General features: G+C 54.0%; 1 protein-coding gene across 10 annotated transcripts in view; it reads right to left on the reverse strand.

Annotated features, from left to right (window-relative positions):
- Nucleotides 1–415: 415 nt before the first annotated feature.
- Nucleotides 416–22,762, reverse strand: part of MAMLD1 (mastermind like domain containing 1) — a 117,068-nt gene continuing 94,721 nt past the window's right edge. For 4 of the 10 annotated variants that reach the window (XM_060138095.1, XM_060138092.1, XM_060138094.1 and 1 more), the window contains 3 exons: nucleotides 10,236–10,479; nucleotides 3,597–3,681; nucleotides 2,466–2,604 (listed from right to left, as the gene is read on the reverse strand). In XM_060138095.1, coding sequence (XP_059994078.1) covers nucleotides 3,641–3,681; nucleotides 10,236–10,479 — 285 coding nt within the window. In that variant the 3' untranslated portion in view covers nucleotides 2,466–2,604; nucleotides 3,597–3,640. Of the gene's footprint in view, nucleotides 2,605–3,596; nucleotides 3,682–10,235; nucleotides 10,480–12,604; nucleotides 12,728–22,762 lie in introns of all 10 variants that reach the window. The other 6 variants (XM_060138086.1, XM_060138085.1, XM_060138088.1 and 3 more) reach the window with 2 other exon arrangements.

The raw sequence follows: 22,762 nt of genomic DNA on the forward strand, positions 1-22,762 counted from the left end.
ACTCTCTCTGTGAAGTGATGGACAACCTCCAGCCGCCCTATGTGGGTCCCCCTTACGTGGGAGGAGCTGGATCTTTAGTTGGGCCTGTCACCCTCTCAGTGGAAAGAGGATGGTGGTGGGAGAGTCTAGATTCTCAGCTCAAGCCTCCCCCTGCCCCCTGCCCCCAGCGCAGAGTCACCTTAGCGGCTCCCCTGTTTCGTCCTCTATAGAAGGAGGCGTTCGAGTCAGAAATGATGTGCTTCTGTGCTGTGATGTGAAAGGATCGCGGCTCACGCTACACAAACTTCTCACCCCTCTCCCCTCGGTGGCCAAGCATTCAGAAAGGCCCGAAGACACTAGCGGGCTTAGCTGACAGGGTTTGTAGATGCTGAACGCTCCCTGGAGAAATGAACACATAGAGGCACTTTTCTCCTGGTTGTTTATTACAGTATGAAGAAAAAACGCACTGGTTGGAAACAGACGCCAGATTTCAAATGTAGAGGCGAAATACGAGGCGGCAATTAAAATGTGATTACACAGAGTCTGGACACTGAGAAAAGTTTACAGGACAGTGGGTGTGGGTTTTCTATAACAGACACTTAAATATACATGACGGTAATTGCAGATAGAAACCATCAAAGACAAAGCCTGAATCAACAATTAATGTTTACAGACCCATTTTCCCCCAGACCACAGAGCCTTACATCAAAACAAATACCGAAAGGCTTTAAACCGGGAACATCTCACCTCCACCCAGCAAGGTGCTGCTGGAGTAGTGCCAACCGTCTGAGGGATAAAGGGAGGAGACTCAAGATCCTCCGACGGTGCCCAGCTCACACATTACCTCCTTGCTTCTCCCAAATCTACAGAACTCTCCGGCCTCCGGGCAAATAATTCCTCTGAGGGACACTTAACGATAAAACGGCTTGTGCTGTAATATGCTCGTCAGGAAGGAGCTAGCAGAGACTGAAAGGTTTGCGAAAGAGGTTAAGAACCACACAGGGCGACAGAAGTTTTAGTGGAAATGGAAATACATGGCCAAGTGAGTTTCGATTTGGTATTTGTCAGTTTGCACAACACCTCTTGATCACATCCACCACTGCATCTAAAGCGTACGTGACTCCACCACCTGGTTGATAAGGTATGGCTGGAGTGAGCGACACAGTCTGCGTATTTGCAACAATGTAGAATAAACACAGACAATGCATAATGGACACAGCTCTACTGAAAGGAAAGCCGTCACTTTATTTACAAAGTCACAAAACGAAGTATAAATACTTCTGTCGTGAATGTTTAGGAAAACCATTTACAAAATGTTCAGATATGTACAGGTAGCTTGAAAAATCACCAGCTTTCCATTTCGTCACAGGTAGCGAGAGGGGTGGGCGTGGGCTGACGCCCCTCAAATCGTAATGAGGCAACAAGCGTGTGGCTACGCGGGACCAGCTGCGAATTTGCTGTGGACTCACACCGCTCCCCGGAGTGATGGCCCCGTGGAGGTTTCTCTGGGCATTTAAAGCTCGCCAACATTCTGGGGGATGTGGCCAGCCTGCTCAGGGATGTGGCCGGCACTCTGGGCTGCGGCAGTCTGGGCAGCAGCGTGCTGTTCTAGAATGTCATCGATCAGCCTCAGGTTGCACACCCAGTCTTCATCTGGGCTCACGCCGGGGCCTTTCAAGAGAGCTTCGATGAAATCCACCTCAGTGCAGTCAGGGGGTGAAATGAGATCGTTCAGTGAGGCCTGGGGCAACAAGGCATAGGGTGGCAACTCAGGGGGGCTCCCCACGCTGTTGAAGGGACCAGGGGACGGGCTGGCAGCGACAGTGGAGGCGGCGGCGGCGGTGGCAGCCACATAGCTTGGTGGCTCGATGCCCTGGATGGGACTCACGGGCCTGAAGCTGGCCATGCCTTGCTGGAGGGACTTGGTGGCGTGCAGCACAGGCACGGGACCCCGCAGCGGGCTCTGTCTGAGGCTCTGGTGGCCCAGCAGGCTGAAGCTGGGGTTGGCGGGGGCAGCGCCCACCTTCTGGCTGGGTCTGCCTCCCGGGGCCACCTGACTGGGGGACACAACTGCCTGTTGTGATGGAAACACTGGGGCTCCCTGGGGGACCCTCACGGGGGCCTTGGCAAAGAGGGAGTTGCTATGGAAATGCTGCTGGACGCCATGGGCTGCTTGCCTCGGGGGTGGCCCCCTCAACACCGCGGTGCTCACAGCTGCTGCTGCTGCCGCCACCCAGGCAGCATTGTGGAGCACGGTGGGCACTCTTGGCACGCAGGGCTGTCTGAGCTGGTGGGGACTCAGGGGCTGGCTGCCCAGGGGGCTGGGACAGAAGCCGGGCAGGGGCACTCCCGTGGGGGCGGCCTTGGGAATCCGCGTGCGCCGGCAGGTGGACCCGAGGCTGCCCGCGGGGTGGTGGCTCAAGCTGGAGCTGGAAGTCCCGTGCTGCTTGCCTGGACTTGGTGACATCAGGCCCACGCCCTCCCGGCTCTGGTGCCTGGCGGGCGGGACCATTCCTGGGCTCAGAGCGCTCTGGAGGAGCGCAGCTCCGGGTGGCATCATGGGTTGGTTGGGTGGGGAGCTTGCCTTGGTCCGGCTACACTTGGAGGTGACTTGATCTTGGACGGCTACAGAAAGAGAGAAGTGGGGGTCAGTTCCAAAGGCATCTTCAACTTGGGCCGCAGCTGCTGGCGGGGAGCCACCGGCCCAGCACTGACCTCTCACCTTCCGCCCCGGGCTCTTCCCGAGCATCCCCTGCTCCCCTGGTTCCTCCACCCTCAGCCCGGACTGCAGTTCTTGGGGGAAGCCCTCCTAGACCCCCTGGGTCTGTGCTCATGGCTCCCCCTCCACCCAGGAGCAGATCATGTTGGACTGAAAATGCCAGTAGTTTGTAAGCTCCATGAAGCCAGGGTCTGGGTCTACTTTTCTACTCAGTATCCGTACGCAGGCCTGGCACCGCCCACCCCCTGAAGGATGCCCAGTCCTTGACACTGGCCTTTCTGGAACTTGTCCGTCCTGTCCCTGTGGCTGAAGTGTGCCTGACATGCCACTCCAGCCTGGACGGGTGGGACATTCAGCTGGTATCAGACCCAAAGGAACAGGGGTTTTTGCAAGAGAATGCAGGAGCAATGGGCCATTGCTGGCCACTGGGCTACAATGAAGCTGCCGAACACCTGTTGGAGGGCAAGCAGCTTCCCCCAAACCCCAGGCAAGAATACCCTTGGCCTGGTCCAATGTCACTATTGGCTGGGGAGGACTGCTTAACGCGTGTTTCCCCTGCTAGTCCGGCAGAGACCGTGTCTGGTTTTTGGCTAACAGCTGTATCTGCGGCCAGTCAGTGTTGATTACAGTCCTAGATGCCATGGGTGAATCAATCTCTTGAATCAAACAGCGATTTCAGAGTCATTAAGACCGAGCGTTTCACTGGGACTCTACTTAAGCTTTCCACGTGACGGATCCAACCAGGCTGCTCTGGAAGTGCCTTGCAGACCTCCTCTCTTTCCCTCAATGCTTTTCAGAAACATCTCAGTAACTGTTTCTGCTGGAATGAATCCTCCCCCAACCTCACACACACTCCCCCTGGCCCACCCTTTCGAGAACATCGAGTTTAAGTGCTTACCTTGAAATTGACTCATCTGTTGGGCGAGATATGCACTCCGCTGTTCAGGGATCATTGCCATAAGACCTGATTTCTGCTTCTCTTGCTAAATAGAAGATGAGAAAGAAGTGTCAGATTAGGGCTACCAAGAAATACTAGCCTTGGGATCTCTGTGTGGGGACTCAGGACTTGGCTTTGGTGTAGCAGAAAGCATGAGTGAACACACCAACACACACTCGCATGCATGCCCCACCCTCCCAAGCAAAACTCCGCAGGTATAAATAAAAGTAGGATTCTGCACCTGGGTTAAAAAACCAACTGCGACAGCGTAGGATAGGGCGGGAGACACAGAGCTTAACAGCAAGAGCACGGAGAAGAAAGATTTAGGCATTCTGGACATCCTTCTGCTCAGGATGGGGCAGCAGTGAGATGTGGTCACCAAAAGAGCAAATGTGACATTAGGCTGCATTAGTAGAAGCAGAGTATGTAGAAGGAGGCAGGTGACAGTCCTACACTACTCTGCCTTGGCCAGACCACGTCTACGGTGCTGACAAGAGTTTGGGCATGCCAGCCTCAGGGAGACCCAGACAAACTGGCCGCACTCGGAGGACACTAAGTGATGGAGGTAGGGCTTGGACTCCCAACCACGAGGGCAAAGAATGGCTGAGCGAACCAGGGATGTCGGGGCTGTCATGGGGAAAGGGCCAAGGCTTGTTCCAGGTGGTCCTGGCACGAAGGGCGCGATGATCACATGATCAGATGGACGCACTGGCCGACGCCCGGAGTAGCCACTCAGTCCCAGCTTCCCTTCGCTTGCCTGATTGGCCGCACATGGGCGATGGGAACGGGCTCCCGGTCTCCATCCGCAAGCTGGGTGGGCAGGGGGAGGAGCCACGTTCGATGGCTGCAGTCCCAGCCCTGAGGCTGGGAGCCGCTCAAGGGGACAGCCGCGAGCCAGCCAGCTGAGGGCCGGGAGAAGGCACAACTGGCCCCAAGCCCCTCAGCCGTTCGGCGCCAGGCTGTGACTGGGCCCCAGGTCTGCTTCCCAGTCCAGTGCTCACCCGCTGCCGCCTCTGTCCCCTTCTCAAGGAGTCTGCTTCCTCGTGCGCCACCAAGCAAGGCAGCTCTGTCGGGAGCACGCCTCCCTGAGTTTACTTTCGGAACTGCGTCCCCCGCCCCCCAGATGCCAGAAGACTTGACCCGACAACACAGGCTGCCCGGGGCCTGCTTCTCTGCACTCGGAGGGCCGGCGCTTGGGAGAGAGCCCGGCGCCCGGGCCTGTCGGGCAGTTCTCGGCCTCGGTTCCTGCCAAGGCAGAGAGGACAAACACGTGGCAGTGGGCGGACCACACCACAAGCGATGTCAGCTTCCCGCCCTCAGCCTGCTTCCTGTCCGAGCTCTTGCCCCCCTTCCCCCGGGGCTGCTGGGAGGTGGGTGCCAGGGATATCGCTCTTCAGCCCTGGAGCTGCCGTCTTCCTGCTAAAGCGTGGGGTGGGGAGACAGGACCTCAGGAGCACAGGGGTCGCATGACCACCCAAGGCCACCCCATCGGGAACTGGGGGAGCTGGGGGAGCCCTGTGCTCTGCCTGAGCTGCTCAGGGTGGGCAGGCCTTTCTGAAGGCAGCCCTCTCACCTCTGTTCTTGCCATCGAACCTCCCACCAGCCCTAGGAGATCTGGGTAGAAGATCTATGGTCCCAGCTTACTGACGTGACAACTGAGGCTCACAGAGGGTAAGTGACTTGCTCAAGGTGACACGGCTGGCGAAGTGCAGCGTCTCCTAACTGCAGATCCACTGCTTCTGCTTCCCCAGCCCGCTGCTTCCAGGAACCGGCTCCTGTGCCCTGCTGTCTACACCAGCCCTAACTCCATCCCCACCGGCTGCTCCATTAGGTGCATCAAATAGCAGAAAGTTGTACGGAGTGGGGGAAGGGCAGGTGGAGGCTACAGAGTGCGACGAAAAACAAAGCAGGGGACAGGCAGAAGAGTCCAAAGGGAGGGAGGTAGAGAGGAAAGACGCCCCCGGGGCCTGGGAAACCAAAGTGAAGGCGAGGCTGGGGCAGAGGTCAGAGTGGAGGAAGTGGGCAGTGTCTGCCAGATGAAAGGGAGTGCTTCTCGAACGGTCCACAGTTACAGGGACAACGGGATGCTGGCCGGCGTTCATCCAAGGAAGCAGAGAAACCCAGAGGATCCAGAGTTGAAGCGCGAGTCTGCGGAGCGGCACGGCTACAGAAGCTGCCGAGTCCGAAGGGCACGGCCGACGCTGGCCTGGGGTGTCGCCGTCAAGCAGGGCTCTCTTCACGCTGCTGGGGCATCGGGGGGGCACCGCCGGCCCTCTGCTCCCGGCCTGTCCTGTTGTCCCTGGCAGAGCAGCCAGAGCATTCTCTCCAGGCCTCCCGAGGAGGCTGCTTCCTTTGTTTTGCAGACAGAGGCCCCCATCCTTTGTTCTGAATCAATGTGCTCCAAAGATAAGCCCCAAGAAAACAGTTGTTGCCTTTTGACACTGACAATTAGAATCGTTGGAAAATGGAGAAAACAGGAAATGACAAATGTTTTCAGTGACCAGGAGGAAGCAGCGGCTGAAAGGGGCTGCTTAGTGATGACGCTCTGAAGGATGGCCCGGGCAACCTGTGGCTTTCCACCACCGTGGTCGTGGAGGAGCTCACCCAAGGCCTGCCTTTCCTAGGGTTGCGGTCGGCTGTCACGGAGCTGGGTGCTGCTGTACCGGGTGACGCCGGCGGGGCGGCGTCGGGTGGACCTGTGTGAGCCTAGGTGTGCTTCCCCACGTGGTCCCCGGAAGGAAGTCTCCCCAGGAACGAGGGCCCTGGCTCCTCCTCCCACCTGGCCAAGGGGCCACCTTGACAGACAGGCCTCGGCCAGGATGGTGATCCAGGAAGTCCCGGGGCTGCCTTTCGAGGAACTGCATGCCGATGTCCCAGGAAGCTCTGCGGGCTCACCTGAGGGCTAGCGTTCACCTGCGGGTGCTATAGGCACAGGCAGGACAGACAGGCAAAGGGCCGGCCCGAACCCCAACACAGCAGAGAGCCCAACACTGGGCCCCCCGGGGAGGCCAGGCCGCCCTATGGGCCTCACGCTTCAGCCACCACAGGAGGATGTCTCCTGTGAGCCCCAGAGCACGCACCTGACACGTCCTCTCCCCACTGCAGGCCGAGAACGGTCTCATTACTGATTCAACCACTTCATGAGACCCAGGGACGCTCTAACTGGATGGGGATGAGGCAGAGGCAGATGCGCACACAGGGTTCCTGCGTCTTGGGCAGATTCGGCCTGAAGTTACTTGCCCCACGATCCCCAAGAGGAGAGCATTCTGACTGGGGAGGGGATCCAAGGGAACAGCTCTGGGGGAATGCGGGGATGGACGTGAAGCCTTATTTTGTGCAGCAGAGTTAAGAGAGGGAAGGAGGGGGGAGGGAGAGAGACAGGAGGACAGAGAAGGGAGAGAGTGAGGGGAGGGGGAGAGGGAGATAGAGAGGAGGAAGAGGAGGAGAAAGGGGAGGAGGGGGAGGGGGAGGAGGGGAGGGGAGGGGGAGGGGAGGAGGGGGAGGGGAGGAGGGGAGGGGGAGGGGAGGGGGAGGGGGAGGGGAGGAGGGGAGGGGAGGGGGGAGGGGAGGGGGGAGGGGAGGGGGAGGGGAGGAGGGGGAGGGGAGGGGGGAGGGGAGGAGGGGGAGGGGAGGAGGGGAGGGGAGGAGGGGAGGGGAGGGGGAGGGGAGGGGAGGGGAGGGGAGGGGGAGGGGGAGGGGAGGGGGAGGGGGAGGGGTGGGGGAGGGGGAGGGGGGAGGGGAGGGGGAGGGGTGGGGGAGGGGAGGGGAGGGGAGGGGAGGGGGAGGGGAGGGGTGGGGGGAGGGGAGGGGGGAGGGGAGGGGAGGGGAGGGGAGGGGAGGGGAGGGGTGGGGGGAGGGGAGGGGAGGGGGAGGGGAGGGGAGGGGGAGGGGAGGGGAGGGGCGGGGGAGGAGGGGCAGAGGGAGGGTTTTTCTTTTTCCAGCACCAGGCAGCTCCTTGCTCCCTTCCCAGTAGACAAGGCCCTGGGTGCCCCACGCAGAGCCAGCCTGCCACAGCAGAAGCCACTCGCCTCTGTGTTAAAGGTTCAAAGGTTAGCGAGCTCTAGTGTGTGGGTTGGTTGGTTTGTTTCTTCCTCCAATAGGAAAAGCACCTTCTTTTGTGGTTTTGGGAAGGCAGATTTGGAAACAACTCACCCACTCTTGTGACTTTTCCTTTGAAATGACGGGAAGACAGCGTTCTGCATGGAGATCTGAATTCTAGGGACTCCCACACGCCTGTGGATGGGGACTCCTCAGACCCGAAGCCCTGTTTGAGGGGGCGTGGATGCTCTTAGGCTAAAACTCTCCTCAGGTGTCCTTCAGAAACGGGCTGCCCACAGCGAATGGCAGGCCAGCTTCAGTGTTTCCTAACCGCCGCTCCTAACTCTCTGAGCCCGTGACTCAGTTTCTCCAGAGTGCCTCCACATGGGAGTGCTGAGTGGGTCATCAGGCCGCCACTCTTCCCTGCGGACCTCAGAGGCCAAGGCCAGGGCGGGGGGCGGGGCGGCCACACACCTGCCCTTTCCTCGGGCCTCTGCTCAATGCCTTTCCCTGCCCGGAGGGCAGCCTCCCTGACTCCGGGTGGGAAGATATAGGGTTTACCTGGCAGCCCGGTGAGCCCCTCTGTCAGTCAGCTGATGGACATTTCTCACGGGTCTACCATGGGCCAGGCTCTGTCACAGGCATGGGGGTGGCACTGTGTGTCTCTACTCTCATGAAGCTTACAACGGAGGGGGCAACTGACAAGACGCAAGCAATCAGTCACAGAAAGTCATTGCCAATGGTGGCGCATCTACTAAAGAGAACACGACAGAGTGACGGGATGGGGAGTTGGGCGGGCACGGCAGAAACCCAGGCGCAGGCCGTGGGACCCTCAGGGCACATGGGAACGTGCCACACCCGGGCACCGGGGCACCAGTGGCCTGCTGAGGTCTTTCTTTGACCCTTGGGGCCTCTGGAGCAGGAGACAGGGACCACCCGCACGGTCACGATGCTGCCCTTGGGTTTGAACTGATCTGAAGTTGCCACCGGGCACTTCACAGAATCAACGCCATCGAAAACGACTTTTCTCTTTTCCATTTTCTGCCTTTGCAGTTGACCTCCAGCTGTACGAACTCTCTCCTGACTCCACCTCCATCTCGGCGGTTTCAGGGCTGCCTGGTCCCGGAAGGGCTGGGTCTACGTGCTAGGATTGATCTGGCCGCAAAGGAAACAAATGTCTTTGCAGCTCGCCTTTCTTCTTCCCCTGGGGAGCCTGCATCCTCCGTCTCACACTGTGTCTGGTCTTCCTGAGTCATGGCTGAGCTGGAGGTCCTGTCCCTCAAAGCCCCCCGAGGTGGGCCCAACTTCCAAAGCTTCGTAGGGAAGATCTGAGGGCCAAGCCTCCGCCCGCCCCCCACCTCCAGTGCAGGGTGGAAGGCCTGGCTTGGCTTTGAAGAGAGATAATAAGACGGGGAAATGAATTCTCTCGAGGCAAGCTAGCTTGGATCCCTCATTTTTTGCGTTTTGGGGACAGGGAAAAACAGGTCAGACCAGGGTGGAACTCAGAGACATCCTGAGTGGACGATGCCCCAGTCCATTTTGTTAATTCTGTTTCCCTGGCAGCTTTGTACTGGACAAGCCAGAGAGCACCGTGAGAGCACACAGAGAAAAGGGGGAAAAAAAAGAGAGAGAAAACTCGATAGCCCTTGAATGGAAAGCACTGCTTGTTCTTGCGGGCCGAGGCAGGTGGGATGGGGAGAGCGAGGCCTCACGTACCGAAGCAGCATTTCCATTAAAGGCCAGAATCCCGGAGGTCCTTCCAGCCGGATGAGCATCTTCTGATCACTATCACTCAGCCAATGCTCATTTCTCTAGCTTTCTCTGCAGAGAGGTCTGACATCCCGTACACACTGATATTTCATGCGCCAGAACAACAACTCCACGAGCCCAGTGAAATTCTCTGCAAAGTCCCGCTCCGGCTGGCGTCCACCATCTTTCTCTCATGCCCACTAACGTGACTCCTTAGGGCAAGTCAAGCCATTTCTTTGAGAATCTGGGCTTCCTTCTGCCTGCCCTCCCCCGGGGCTACCAGTCCTCCAGTGGGGCGATCCAACTTCCCACTTCTTGGGGTGCGTGAGTCCCAGGTGGGGTCAAAGAACACCTCGGGGTGCGGAGTCCACAGCAGACCGCTGGAGGGAGAGGCAGTTCCCGAGCGCCCACCGGCTATGGAGCAGGCAGGCACGGGGTCGGGGCGGACGTGGGGGGTGGGATTTGGAGGTGCAGAAGCGCAGCCCCTGTGCCCCACGGACTCACAGCCTGGCCGCAGGGACAGACAGGCAGGGAATGAACTGGGGTGCTGGAAGGCCAACGGCCAGGAGGGAGCAACTGCGCCCAGGGCGATCACCACTCAGTGCCCCGAAGATGAGGCTGAGATGCCGGAGCAGTCTGCTTGCCTGGGTGGTCTCTCTGCTAGAAATCCCTCCTAGGTGAACAGAGCTTTACGGGCCGGGCTGTCACCTCCTCTGTGCCTCCCAACAACCCTGTGCGGCAGGCGGGCAGGCTGAGCAGGGGACCGTGCCCAGCTGACAGATGAGGAAAGCGAGGCTGGGGGAAGTGACTTACCGACAGCGTCGCAGCTAGGCAGTAGTGGAGCGGGCACCTGCCTCCAGGCCTTCGGATCCCAGCTGCCCCAGGGCGCTGCCTCTGAGGTGCTGTACGAGGAGGTGACTCGGGCCAGCTCCTGAGCAAAGGAGCTGCCGGGCAGGAAGGACTCACTCCCCAGGGCCTGGCAGGATGGGGGCTGTCGCCCGAGGCTGACCTGGGGGGGCCTGGCTTCCCCAAGCTTGCAGGCTTTGTCTACATGAGTCTACAACAACCATTGAAGAGTCCATCAGCGGCGTGGCCACGACATGCCTCTGAATGCTCCTGTCACTGCCCTGACCGCCTAGCGGGGTCGTCTGGGTGCTCGGTGAGACACACCAAGTGGTCTGGGCCAACCAAACCCAACAGCTTTGTGGTCTTGGTTGTCTTGGGTCACAGACTCCTTTGAGAATCGGCTAAAAGCTATGGTCTCTCTCCACAGAAAAAGCACTTACGCTGGTGTCTCCCCCTTCCCAGCCCACCGACATCTTACGTATAATCTCAGGGGTTTTCTGGACCACTTACTACCCATCCGTGGGTCTCAGTTAAGGAGCCTCTGCCTCCATCAGTCACTGTCTTGTTGGAAATGGGAGTCAAGCTACGTCATCAGCAATGACCTTGACCAATCCCGATCCCTCCCCACGCCCCTCCCCCCCCCAGAGCACACCATTCTAAACTGGTGTGTAGGTACGTGTGTGTAGACACATGCTGAGGAATCTGCAAAACCAAATGGTGAGTGCAAAACCAAGCAGTCATGTGGAAACCTCACAGCAGCCCAGCCCTGAGCGGCAGCCCTCACTGCACTTCACCTTGCCGGGGCCCCCACGTTTCAGGACTTGTGTGTGAGTGGCCCCTCCCCTTTCCGTCATATTTTAGAAGGCAGGGATTTCACCCGAATTGAACATCTGACCCAATTCTTTCAGCCAAAGGCAATTAAAAACCCTCACACTTGATATCCACGTCACAGGAAGCCTCAAGACTCCAAGGAGCTGCCGAGACGGCTCTGACATCCTGCCGAGCGCAGCGAGCGCTCGGCCACAGGGGTGCCCAAGAGGACCAGGGGGAGCCTGCCTTGAGGAGAAGGTCTTTCTACGTGAAGCAGCCTCTTCACTGTCGTGCTGTTAACACCTGAGCTTTGAGTGATCACCTGTGTCTATCAAACCGCCCAGTCGAAAGGGAAATATTTATCCTCCGAATCTAAACAGTCGGAGTCAATTCAATTCATGACAATAAACACGACTAAGCGCCTACCGTGGGCAAGCCTCTGTGATGGATGACAGGCCAGTAGATATTTGGATGCCGTAGTTGAATTAACGATAAAAACTGCCACCACTGAATTTATCGAGCATTTGCTACGTACCAGGCACTAACCCAAGTGCTTTCAATACTCAGTCTCACTCAACACTTGCAACAGCTGTATATGAGGCAGGAACGATTACTGTCCTTATTTTACAGAGGAGGACACTGAGGCCCAGAGAGGTTAAGGAAGTTGCCCAAAGTCACACAGCTAGTTAGTAGCAGGGGAGGATGCAAATCCAGGTTTGCCTGGTTCCCAGGTCCACATGAAGTGGCACGGTGTGTGCACGTGTGTGAGTAGCTTGTCATATGGAAAACAGGCTTTGAAATGTAGAAACTGTTCGAGTGTGTCATTAAGAAAAGTACAGGCCGGATTTTACAAGGGAGCCCCAGGCAACATTTTAAGAACACGTTATAAATACTCAAAGATGGGATTAGGAAGAAAACCTAACTGCTTGGAGAGCTTTAGAGATGACACCCCTCTCCCCAGAGGAAAACAAAACCAAAAAACCATGTGAAATGCGCTTAGCAAGTGAACTCACTGCACGTGGGAAGGAAAACTTTCTTTGCCATTCTGACGATAAGCCAACTACAGAGGGCCCGGCGCCCCTCCCCTTGGGCTGGTGCATTCGTGCAGAGCTGAGCTCACTGGCCACCTGAAGCTTCGCTTAGTCAAGCTCCAATTTGTCCTTGGACCAAGGTCATCTCTACAATGGACTATTCTTTGTGCTTGCATTCCTAGCGCCTTGATAATTCAAGACACTATTTTATAGCCATGTAGGAGTTTGTACGATCCCGATATGCAACTATTCCTAGAGGTCTGATTCCTTGCCCACCCCGTGACGACACAGACTGAAAGCAATGAGTGGGGCTTATTCGTAGGGAACTGAAGCATTTTAAGCTTTTGCTCAGGAATCCCTGGTAGCTTCATGTGACTTGTAGGATATTAGTGACGGGTCAGGAAGCAAGAACCCCCATCAGCATGAACATACGCTCACAGCGCCTCGGTAGTTCATCAGGCAGAAAAAACCCTGCAGATGGTACATGGAAATTACCAGCAGCAGAAGATGCCCCGACGGTGCGGGCAGTTCTGTTTCGGCGGCAGCTGGGAACGGGGCTGCAGCCACCCATTCAAGTGGAGCAGAATGGGAGCAGGCGCTTCGCGGACCGGTGTAATCCTTGGTTAAAAAAAGAAAAGAAATAAACTAGATGAGATTCAGTCTTGACTCTGACCGACAAGGAGCTTTGTAGCTGATGCTCGTGTGTCTTCTCTGTTTTATTTACTTTGGAAAAGAAACTGCTGTTACACGCCCTGTTAAGTGGGAGGTCCAGCTTCCAAAGAAAAAGTGGTTGGCACTTTTCAATGCCTAGAGGTTTCCACACATAAGGTAAACCCACCTCTGTCTCTGGAATCACTGAAAATCTCAGAAAAGCAAAGCCAGTCCATGATTGGTGGGCACGATTACTACCTCTCGGACTGGCCGGCTCCGCGTGATTCCAAATTTCAGATGATCAGACCCTGGGATGGATAGTGCCCGATGCTGGTGCCCGATTTCACGGAGCTCACCCCCACTGGGCTTCCCGTGATCGCTAGAGAACTTGCTGGAACGAGGTTGTCCCTGGGTCCCTCTAATGGCTTGCAGCCACTTAGAGCCCCAAGCACGTCCTGCTAAACTTTGCAATTAGGGCTCTTTGTTCCTTGGCCTCCTGCCTTCTTGGCAGGCAGGTTTCCTGTCCCATGGTGTCAGGTACACTACCCCGCAGTCATACCCATGTCCTTGGAGTTCCCCAGACAGGCTGCCGCCCGCGTTCAGTCCCCTGTGATCGCGCTCCTTGCTTCAGTAGCCCAGAGAGCCCTTTCTCCAAGTTTCCCATCTGGAACCCTGCATGTCCTTGGAGATCCACCCTGGGAATTCTGCCTCTCCTTTGGTCCAGCTCCTCTGGCTGACTGAACATCCTTGTCGGGCCAAGTCTTAATCATCTTTAAATCCCTCTGGTGCCCAGACAGTGCCTGGCACAGGCAGAGGGTTCAGCAAATATTTGGAAAATTCAACTGACTGTATCTGTTATGAGCTTGGCACGATATCCCAGGCGCTCGGGATATGCTAGTCCAGTGAGCACTGTGCTGGCTTCTTTTAGGGATGAACGTTAATGATAAAAGTGAGCCTTGACCCTCCTTTTAAACACATTTACTCATCTCTTTTCAACGCCGTTGGGTTAATAAAGCCCACCAGAGATCATCACACCGTGGAAATAACGTCAGCTAACATTTACTGCACTAACCGTGCACACACACATACATTTGAGACTGTCCCAGTTTACAAGACGAGGAAGTGGAGATAGCTTTACCAGGACACACGCAGGAGAGTGGGTACAGACCTGGACCTGATTTACAGAGTGACTAAACCCAAGCAACTGCTGGGTTTGGGAGAAGAGGCTCCTTCTCTGCGCACGGAGAGAAGCAGTCGGTGTCACAGTTGTGTACTGTAATTCCACTGGCTTCTGGGAGCTCGCTGATGTCTAGACTTACTCATCCTGAAAGTTCAGGCAACAAATCCTGCTTCACTCCTCCTTTGCTTTACTAACCGTGCAACAGAGGCGAGCAGCGAGAGCCCACAAGAAGGAACTGGAGACTTGGTGCGTGTGCCAGGGACTCTCGGAGGCCAAGGTCACTCACGGCTGGGCTGACTTCAGAAGCCAGCCCCAGCTGTTCAAGCCACGAGTGAGATGAACACGCTAGGGTACTAAATGCTAGGCAGAGAGCTCAAAGAGGGCAAGGCAGAGCTGCGGAAGAAGCTGGGTCTCTGGGCAAATGCATGAATGTGCAGACTTGTCAAACAGAGGTGACAGGAGACGACTTCGTAAATGTGAGGTCATGCTTTGGGAAACCAGGGAAGTGTAATGTGAGTCAGACTTCTTGGCCTCTTACTTGCCATTACACTACTTGGCCAAATGCAAATGCGATTTCACTATATCGCAAGCATGCATCTATTAATAACACTAGGAAAAAGCTATACAACTCAAGCCTGAGATTTTGTAAGAAATAGAATCGTAGAAGCTCAACAGAGCAGCACAGTCCCACAGAACCTTGAGATGATGCTGAGTCATCCTCCCGGAAAGAACAGAATGCTCTATACCTGCGCTGTCCAATACGGTAGCCACTGACCACATGCGACAATAGAGCACCTGAAATGTGTCTAGTGCACATGAAGAACTGAGTTCTTAACTGTATTCACTTTTAATGAATTTAAATAGCCACCTGTGAATGCTGGTGACAGTAACGGAGAGCACAGCTCTTCACCATACTGGCGAAGAGTGCAGGCTCTGGAGAGAGAGGGTCTGGGCTTGAATCACGGATTTGCCACTTCTTAGCTAGGTGATTGGGGGAAGCCACTTAACCTTTCTGTGCCTTCATATTCTCATCTGTAAAGGGGAAGTCATAGGAGTGCGTCATTCATAGAGTGGCGGAGGTTATGAGGAGTCACCGAATTAACTAACACACGTGTAGTGCCTGCGTGCTGTATTCTCTGAAGCTTAGTCAGTGGTAGTCTTAATTAACAATAATACCTCTGCCGTGTATCAAGCCCTTTTACAACGTTCCAGGCACTGTCCTGTGGGAGGAGGTGAGCTGCACGTCCTTCTATTCCATCATCTTGATCCGCTCCTCCTAGAACTGAACATGCTCTAAGGCGTGGTCTGGCCAACATAGCTCAGCGGAGCTATCACTTTTCCTATCTCTTGGGAAAACAGACTAATAATAATACTAAACGACGATGATAATATTAGAAACATTTATTGAGAACTTAATCTAAGGCACTGGGTTCAGCCCTTCCCTGGAGTCATTTCAATTACTTAATTCTTAGAACAATCCGAAGAGGGAGGCACTGGTATGATCCCATTGTAAAGATGAGGAAACTGAGGCACAAAGAGAAAGGTTAAGCAACTAGCTTGCTCGAGGTCAATCGTTAGTAAGTGCCAGGGCCTGGACTAGAACCCAGACATTGTCTGACTACAAAGCCCAGGCCCTGAGTTTTGCTTGATCCAATTGCCCAACTGAAACTTTTGCTAATGTGATATAGAAGCAGACCAGCAGCAAGAAGATTCTGGAGTGCTGCTGGGGTCTCACAGCTGTGCAAGGGCTGCTGGGTGGGCTATCGTGTGACCCAGGTGTTGTCTTCCTTTTGTAACAACTGTATCCTAAAATGAGAACTCCAAGTTGAGGGATTTCTGTTCTGATACATGTGGTACAGGGAGTGGGAGGGTCACTAGAGAGATTCTGCAAGAAAACCTCTAAGGCAGCACCAATCCTATCATTAGCTGGATCTCTTCTGTAAATTTGCATTTTGTAAAAGTTTCCTTTCAGCTTTTCTGGACTTCTCCTCTATAAATGTGCATAATTGACCTCCCTATCCCACCCCTCCAGGCGGTCACAAAGCACCGAGCTGATCTCCCTGTGCTATGCGGCTGCTTCCCACTAGCTATCTACCCTACGTTTGGTAGGGTGGGATAGGGAGGGTGGGAGGGAGGGAGACGCAAGAGGGAAGAGATATGGGAACATATGTGTATGTATAACTGATTCACTTTGTTATAAAGCAGAAACTAACACACCATTGTAAAGCAATTATACCCCAATAAAGATGTTAAAAAAAATCAAATAAGCTTAAAAATGTAAACATCACATTTAAACTTGTAAATTTCACTAAATATTTCAAACTATAATTGCAAACTTAATACATCTGGTTTTGTTAAAACTTCAAAAAACTGTGTATAATTGAATGTTAGTATTTCCAAGTTTAAATGTCTGGAGCTGTTTTCCGTGGGGCATTTTTGCAGAGTGGCCAGGGCTGTGCCCATCATTGGTAACGCTGGGTTATAGACAAGGAAGACTGCACGTCTGGTCAGGCTACTTGGGCCCCTGGGAATCAGCCTACGAGCAAGGTGAGGTCAAGGGCACTGCTACAAGGAGTGTCACGGACTGGGTCAAAGGATACCAAAGCTCTCGAGAGTCCAGAGCCTCTGGAGCCAGGCTCTGACAGCTTCTGCAAGGCTCCTATCGTCTCATGATGACGAAGGTGACGATGATGAACAGCTACCATGTCCAAAGCATAACCCTTCTGCTTATGCGCACCGAATCTTCCCCCCATTCCGTCCAGTGTCTCCCCGCTGCGTGCAGTAAGCACTGCTGACAGGCCCCGGGGTTCCAAAGAAGCCATCCGACTGACCATCACATTCAGGCAACCGAGGAAGGGCGCGGCAGGATTTCCTTTGGAGACTTCCGGATCGAGACGGCAGACCTAATGCATGCACCTAAATTCGCTCCCTCGCAAAGCCCCACTAGAAGTCCCGTGAGGGGTTGGCCTGGTTTGGTTTTTAAAGACACAATCCTGCAAGGATAAGGCGAATGCATTAGCCCAAGTTCAAAGGCAGCTAGGCCAGGGTTAACTGACTCCACGGCCCCAGGGAAGCTGAATCACAGAATGGCAGAGGGGAAAGTGGAAAGGCAGCTTGGTCTACGTGGCAGGCTCGGGAAAAGCAGCCCCAGGTGGCCTCTGGAACTGGCAGGTGAAGTGCACGTGGGTGGCCAACACAGTGAGGCAGATGCCTGGATGGCCATCCCGCCTCCACAGCCCTGGGTATCTGCCTCTCCTCCTCTCTGGCAGAGATCTGGCTTGACCATTTGCTGCTGAATTTCCTGCTCCGTCTTCCACATCCTGCTGCCCGGATTTGCTTCACCCCACAGAGGTGTTCTCTGTTGACCTCCACCTGGAAGCTGGAGGGCCTGGAGGCAGGCTGTGGCGAGATAAAGCCCTCGGGCCAGATTCCTTCTGTCTGTCCGGTACCACGCCCATGACTCCACCAGGAGTCCTGACGGCGGTGGGCTTTACACATGGCCGGATCCGTGGTACCTTTAGTCACTGACTTCCCTAAGAGGGGAGCAGCTTCTCTTCTGGAAGCCTCCACTGAATGGTGGCACCGTGACCCTTTGCTGCCTAAGCACCTAGATGGTGCCTGCCACTTGGTTCTTCAAAACAAATCGATCGCTTGTTGAAGAGCTCGTGAATAAGTAGTGGAACTACATAGAAAAGCAAGAGAACGTTGGAATCAAGATAGTGGTTAATTCTACCGGAAGGGGCACATGACAGCAGGGGTGCGGGGTCTACTCGGGGGTCGACCATGTTCTATTTCTCAACCTAACCAGTAGTGACACAGGTTTTCACTTTATACTTCTTCAAACTGTTCATATAGGCCTTGCATACTTTCCTGTATCTATGTCACGTTTCACAATAAAAGGAAAAAGCTATATACACAGCTTAACGCCAGTCATGTGAAATACATATTATGGCACAGAAAAAAAATAATGGGTATTCCAGCATGTTAACAGCGGTTATCCCTGGCTAATTTATACATTGTATATTTATGTATTTTGTTATCTCATGGGATTTGTGTTTTTGCTACACTTTTCTGCATTTTCAAAGTTTACTACAAAGAGCATATATTGTTCTTGTAATCAGAAGATCTTAAAACATATTGAAAAAAGACAAGGTCTCCATCTAAGATTGAAACTGGTAAGGATGAACACGAAAGAGATGGGACGACCCATCTGTGGGAATCTATGCAGAAAATAACGACCTAAAGAGACTGGTGATGCCCCTAATCTAACTAGAATGAGCTCGAAGGTCACCAAGGAGCCGTGGGTAGGTTCCTAGAGTTGGCACTCAGATAGCTGCTATCTCTCTCTGGGAAGAGGGAGGGCTTCTAAGATACTGTGAGTGTTCTATTTCTTAATCTGTCCTGGCGGGTACACGGATGTTGGTTTTATTATTTTGTTTTATATGCTCCTGTGTAGCTATCCTATGGATTAAAAAAAAAAAACCAGGACTCAGGTAAGTAGAAAATATGATGGTGTGTCAAAGGAACAACTCAAGTTCATGTAAAATCATCATCATTTAGGTTAAAAAAGTCACTTTGGAATTTAGATCTTCTTTTCTTTTCTGTTGCCGATCCCAGATCTCTCTGGAGATGCTCCAGTTGCTGGGGAACGGGGTGGGATCAGCACACTCTTCATGGGGTTTCGGGCGGCCTGGCGTTGACAGTCTGAATTCTTGTCAGGAATGCCAACCATTCCAGGGCTCAGGATTTGGGGTCTTCCTTCTTCCCTGGAAGATTTTGTCCATATAGATACACAAGCAGGTATTCCAATGACAAATGAGCCTGTGCCTTCCTGCTACGCCTCTCTCACACAGCAACCTGGGTTTTCTTCCTTCCCCACTGGTATGGGAGCAGGGCATCATTCTCTGCTTTCCTTTTACTGAAGGCCTCACCTTGTCTTCTTCTGACCCATTCTGTCTCCCTGGGGCTAACTCCTCTCCCTACGACCCTAACGTGCTTTTCGTAACTCGAGGAGAAATGAGAGATCACCTACTCAAGTCATCTTTCTCAAGAGGAGAAGGAGAGGGCCCGTGGTTTGCTCAAGATTACCAAACAATGGCTAAGCCTCACCCTAGGAAAACCATCTTCCTGATCACGTTCTCTCCCCTGCTAGGTGAGTATTGGTGGCTGCCGGGGACTGAGGGCAGTGGGTCATGGGGTGTTATTGTGTCACAGGGACAGAGTTTCAGTTGTACATGATGAAAAGAGGTCTAGGGATGGCTGAGGGTGACGAAGGGCACAACAGTCTGAATGTACTTAATACCACTGAACTGTACTCTTGAAACTGGCTAAGATGGTAAATTTGACATGATGCGTATTTTACCACAATTAAAATACTGGGGGCAAAGAGATCACCAAGCAAGTTAAAGACAGAGAGGCCGAGAGTCAGAAAGACCTACAGAGAGCGTCTATCCGCACTGTTTTGCAGGGACTCAGTCTCTGAGCGTGGAGCCCTGCAATGCCACCCTCTGAGGACCCTGAGTCTCATGGTAGGGAAGAGCCTTGCCCCAAATCGGAGAAGACTAGAACTCACCACTCCAGATGCCCAGTCCAAGGTGCCTTCTGAGTCCTGACCCAACTGCATCGCTCTCTCTACCCGACTCTCTGAAACCTCTGCCTTCTTTTTCTTGTTTCATCTGGAAGCGAGAGCTTTCACTGGGACGGCCTCCACCAGAGGCCAGCTGGCCTGGTCCTCAGCATGTCCGGGAGCAAAGAACAGTCTCATTCCCCTCTTCTCCGCACTGCCCTCCACCCTCCAACCATTTGGCCTCTGACCTCCCCAGTGCCGCTCGCTTTACAGTTCTGCCGTCCTCATAAAGATGTTTCAGTCATTAACATATATAAATGGCCACTTAACCCAGATTACACGGATGTAGGTCAACAACCTGGGCTCTGAGAGTTGTCACGTACTGGCATAGGAGAGGGGGCTCTTTCCCCAGGGAATTTGGAGGACATTCCCATCCGCTTACAGCAAAAACCCATCTACTTGACTTGGCAGTAGGTGAGCTGAGAACTAATGGAATCGGGTTAAGCCAGCAGCACCAATCAACGAGGAGAGCAGTGAAGGGCAAGGGAAAGTTCCAGAGCGGGAGGCAGGAAACCCGAGGTCTAGGCTTAGCTCCTTCATGCGCTCGGCAGCTGCGTGGCCTCAGGTAAGTCATCTTATCTCTCAAAGCCTCAGCCTCCTTACGCAGTAAGTAGGGATGACATAGTGCCCACTGCCAGAGGCTGTCGTGAGGACCGGATGAAAGGACAAGGGGCAAGTTCCCAATATGGGGCTCAGTGCAGTGTATGCAGTTGCGAGGGCCAGTTCCACCCTCCATCCCCACCCCGACTACTATTAAGAGCTCTGGCCTGGAAGTCAGGTGACCTGAGTTTAGCCTGGGCTTTGCTATTCATTCTATGAGCTTAAGAAAGTCCCTTTCCCTTTTGCGTCTGCTGAGATGATTATGTGGTTTTGTTTTTGTCCTTTGTTCTGTTCATATGTTCATCACATTGATTGATTGTCACAGGTTGAACCAGCCTTGCATTCCTGGGATAAATCCCACTTGGTTATGGTGCATAATGCTTTTCATATGTTACTGGGTTCGGTTTGCTAGGGTCTTGTTGAGAACTTGCATCTCTGTTCATAAAATTTGTTTGTCATCTACCTTCTCCTTTTAAGGCCTCAGTGTCCCCATCTGTAAAATGATGTAAGAATTCTCCATGGGCCTGGCTGAACCTTTCCTGGAGTTGCTGTCTGAGACTCCTCATACCCAGTCTTCCTCTGTCCCACAGTCGTCACAGGCCACCTGCATTGTGGTTTGAGGCTCTCCCCACCTTCTCTCTCTTTTTTTTTTTTTGTGGTACGCGGGCCTCTCACTGCTGTGGCCCCTCCCGCTGCGGAGCACAGGGTCCGGATGCGCAGGCTCAGCGGCCATGGCTCACGGGCCTAGCCACTCCACGGCATGTGGGATCTTCCCGGACCGGGGCACGAACCCATGTCCCCTGCATCGGCAGGTGGACTCTCAACCACTGCGCCACCAGGGAAGCCCTCCCCACCTTCTCTTGCTCTCTCTCCCTTTAGCCTTCACAGGCTCCCCCTGCCCCATACATTTCTTGCATGTCTAGTGTCATGCTGGTGTCTGCCTTTTGGTAGATCCAAACAGGCACAAAGGAGCACTTGGTTACTTAGTTCTTCTCTCTGCCAGACATAAGAGGAAACCCTTTTTCCTCACCCTCTGACCCTCCCACACTGCCCCAGTGAATGACCACGGTGAGCAGTGAGCAAAATGAGAAGTGCTCACCTGTCTCCTTCCTCAAGCACTTGCCTCACAGCTCAGAGAGTTAATTTTTGTGGGAGCTTTATTATAGTTTCTGTAGATTTTTTGGGCTATATATCTTTTTTTTTTTTTTTTTTTTTTTTTTTTGCGGTACGCGGGCCTCTCACTGCCGCAGCCTCCCCCGTTGCAGAGCACAGGCTCCGGACGCGCAGGCTCAGCGGCCATGGCTCACGGGCCCAGCCGCTCCGCGGCATGTGGGATCCTCCCAGACCGGGGCACGAACCCGTGTCCCCTGCATCGGCAGGCGGACTCTCAACCACTGCGCCACCAGGGAAGCCCTGGGCTACATATCTTTTTTGGTGACTTTCCTTCCTTGCCCCACTTATGAATTGGTTGTTTTGAGAAAGACAATGGGGAAACCCCAGACTAATCTGCTTTCCAGGGTTCCTGGCTAACTTGGGCGTTAGTTGGGCTCTAGACTGTCTCCACCTGCCCAAGTCCAGCAACTCTCAGTAAACACAGCACACTTTGTCCTGGGGAGAAGGTTCTGGTCTCCACCATACTGCTGTCTCTCCTTCATCAGGGCCTTGCAATCCAGCAAATGTGTGGATTATAGGACTGTTTAAAAGGAAGAAGGGCTCCGGGAACCAGATAGACCTCCTTTTCGACGTGTGCTCATTCAGTGAGAATGGATCCATCAGCGACATTAAGTGTAGGCACAGTCTTCAAAGTCAACATCTGCAGGGTATACTTCTGGTCAGTTTGTAGACTTCATCTGCCTTCTCTCAATAAAGAATTTTCAGGTTTGGTTGAATTTCATTATAGTAGGGACTAATAGTAGGGAATTACAGCATTGGGGATAATAATAGTAGGTGATAATAGTAGGGATAATAGTAGGGAATTACAGCATTGGGGATAAAAAGCGTACGAAGTTCATATCTCATTCCTATATCTGAAGCCACCCGTCTGCTTCAAGATGCAGAATTTGTGAGCCCAGAGTCTGAGCCAGGAGTCAGGAGACTCGGGCTGTTGCCTGGGGCCAGGCATTTCAGGGCCTCGCTAGACTCACACCACCCCAGGGGGAAAATGTGGGCTTCGCCCAGACCAGCTCTCTAGGCCCTGCTGGGTGGGGCATGCTGTGAGCTGCGGGGGCTTCCACTGACTTCACCCAAATGCCTATCTCCAAACTATGGGTGTGGGAGGGGTGAAGCTGGGTGTTCAGGAAGCTGCTGTCTGGAGAGAGGAGGCCCAGGGTGCCTGGTAGGGAGATACCTAGTTCCCAGGTGCCAGGTTCCCAGAGAGAAAGCAGGAGGGGTATGAAATACTTGGCTGTAGTTGCCAGGGACTCTGAGGCTCTCTATCCGTGTGTTTGTTTCTTCTGAGGGCTTGTCTGTTTCGTTCCTTTGGAGCAACCATCACTGCACACAGTAGAACGTATAGTATAGACCGTTTGATAGCTTTCCTCGTAATAAAATACGGTGGCTGGAATCTGCTCACAGCCCGCCTCTTATAGCATTCGTG

Source organism: Lagenorhynchus albirostris, chromosome X (genome assembly GCF_949774975.1).
Source record: "Lagenorhynchus albirostris chromosome X, mLagAlb1.1, whole genome shotgun sequence".
NCBI classification, from domain to species: domain Eukaryota; kingdom Metazoa; phylum Chordata; class Mammalia; order Artiodactyla; family Delphinidae; genus Lagenorhynchus; species Lagenorhynchus albirostris.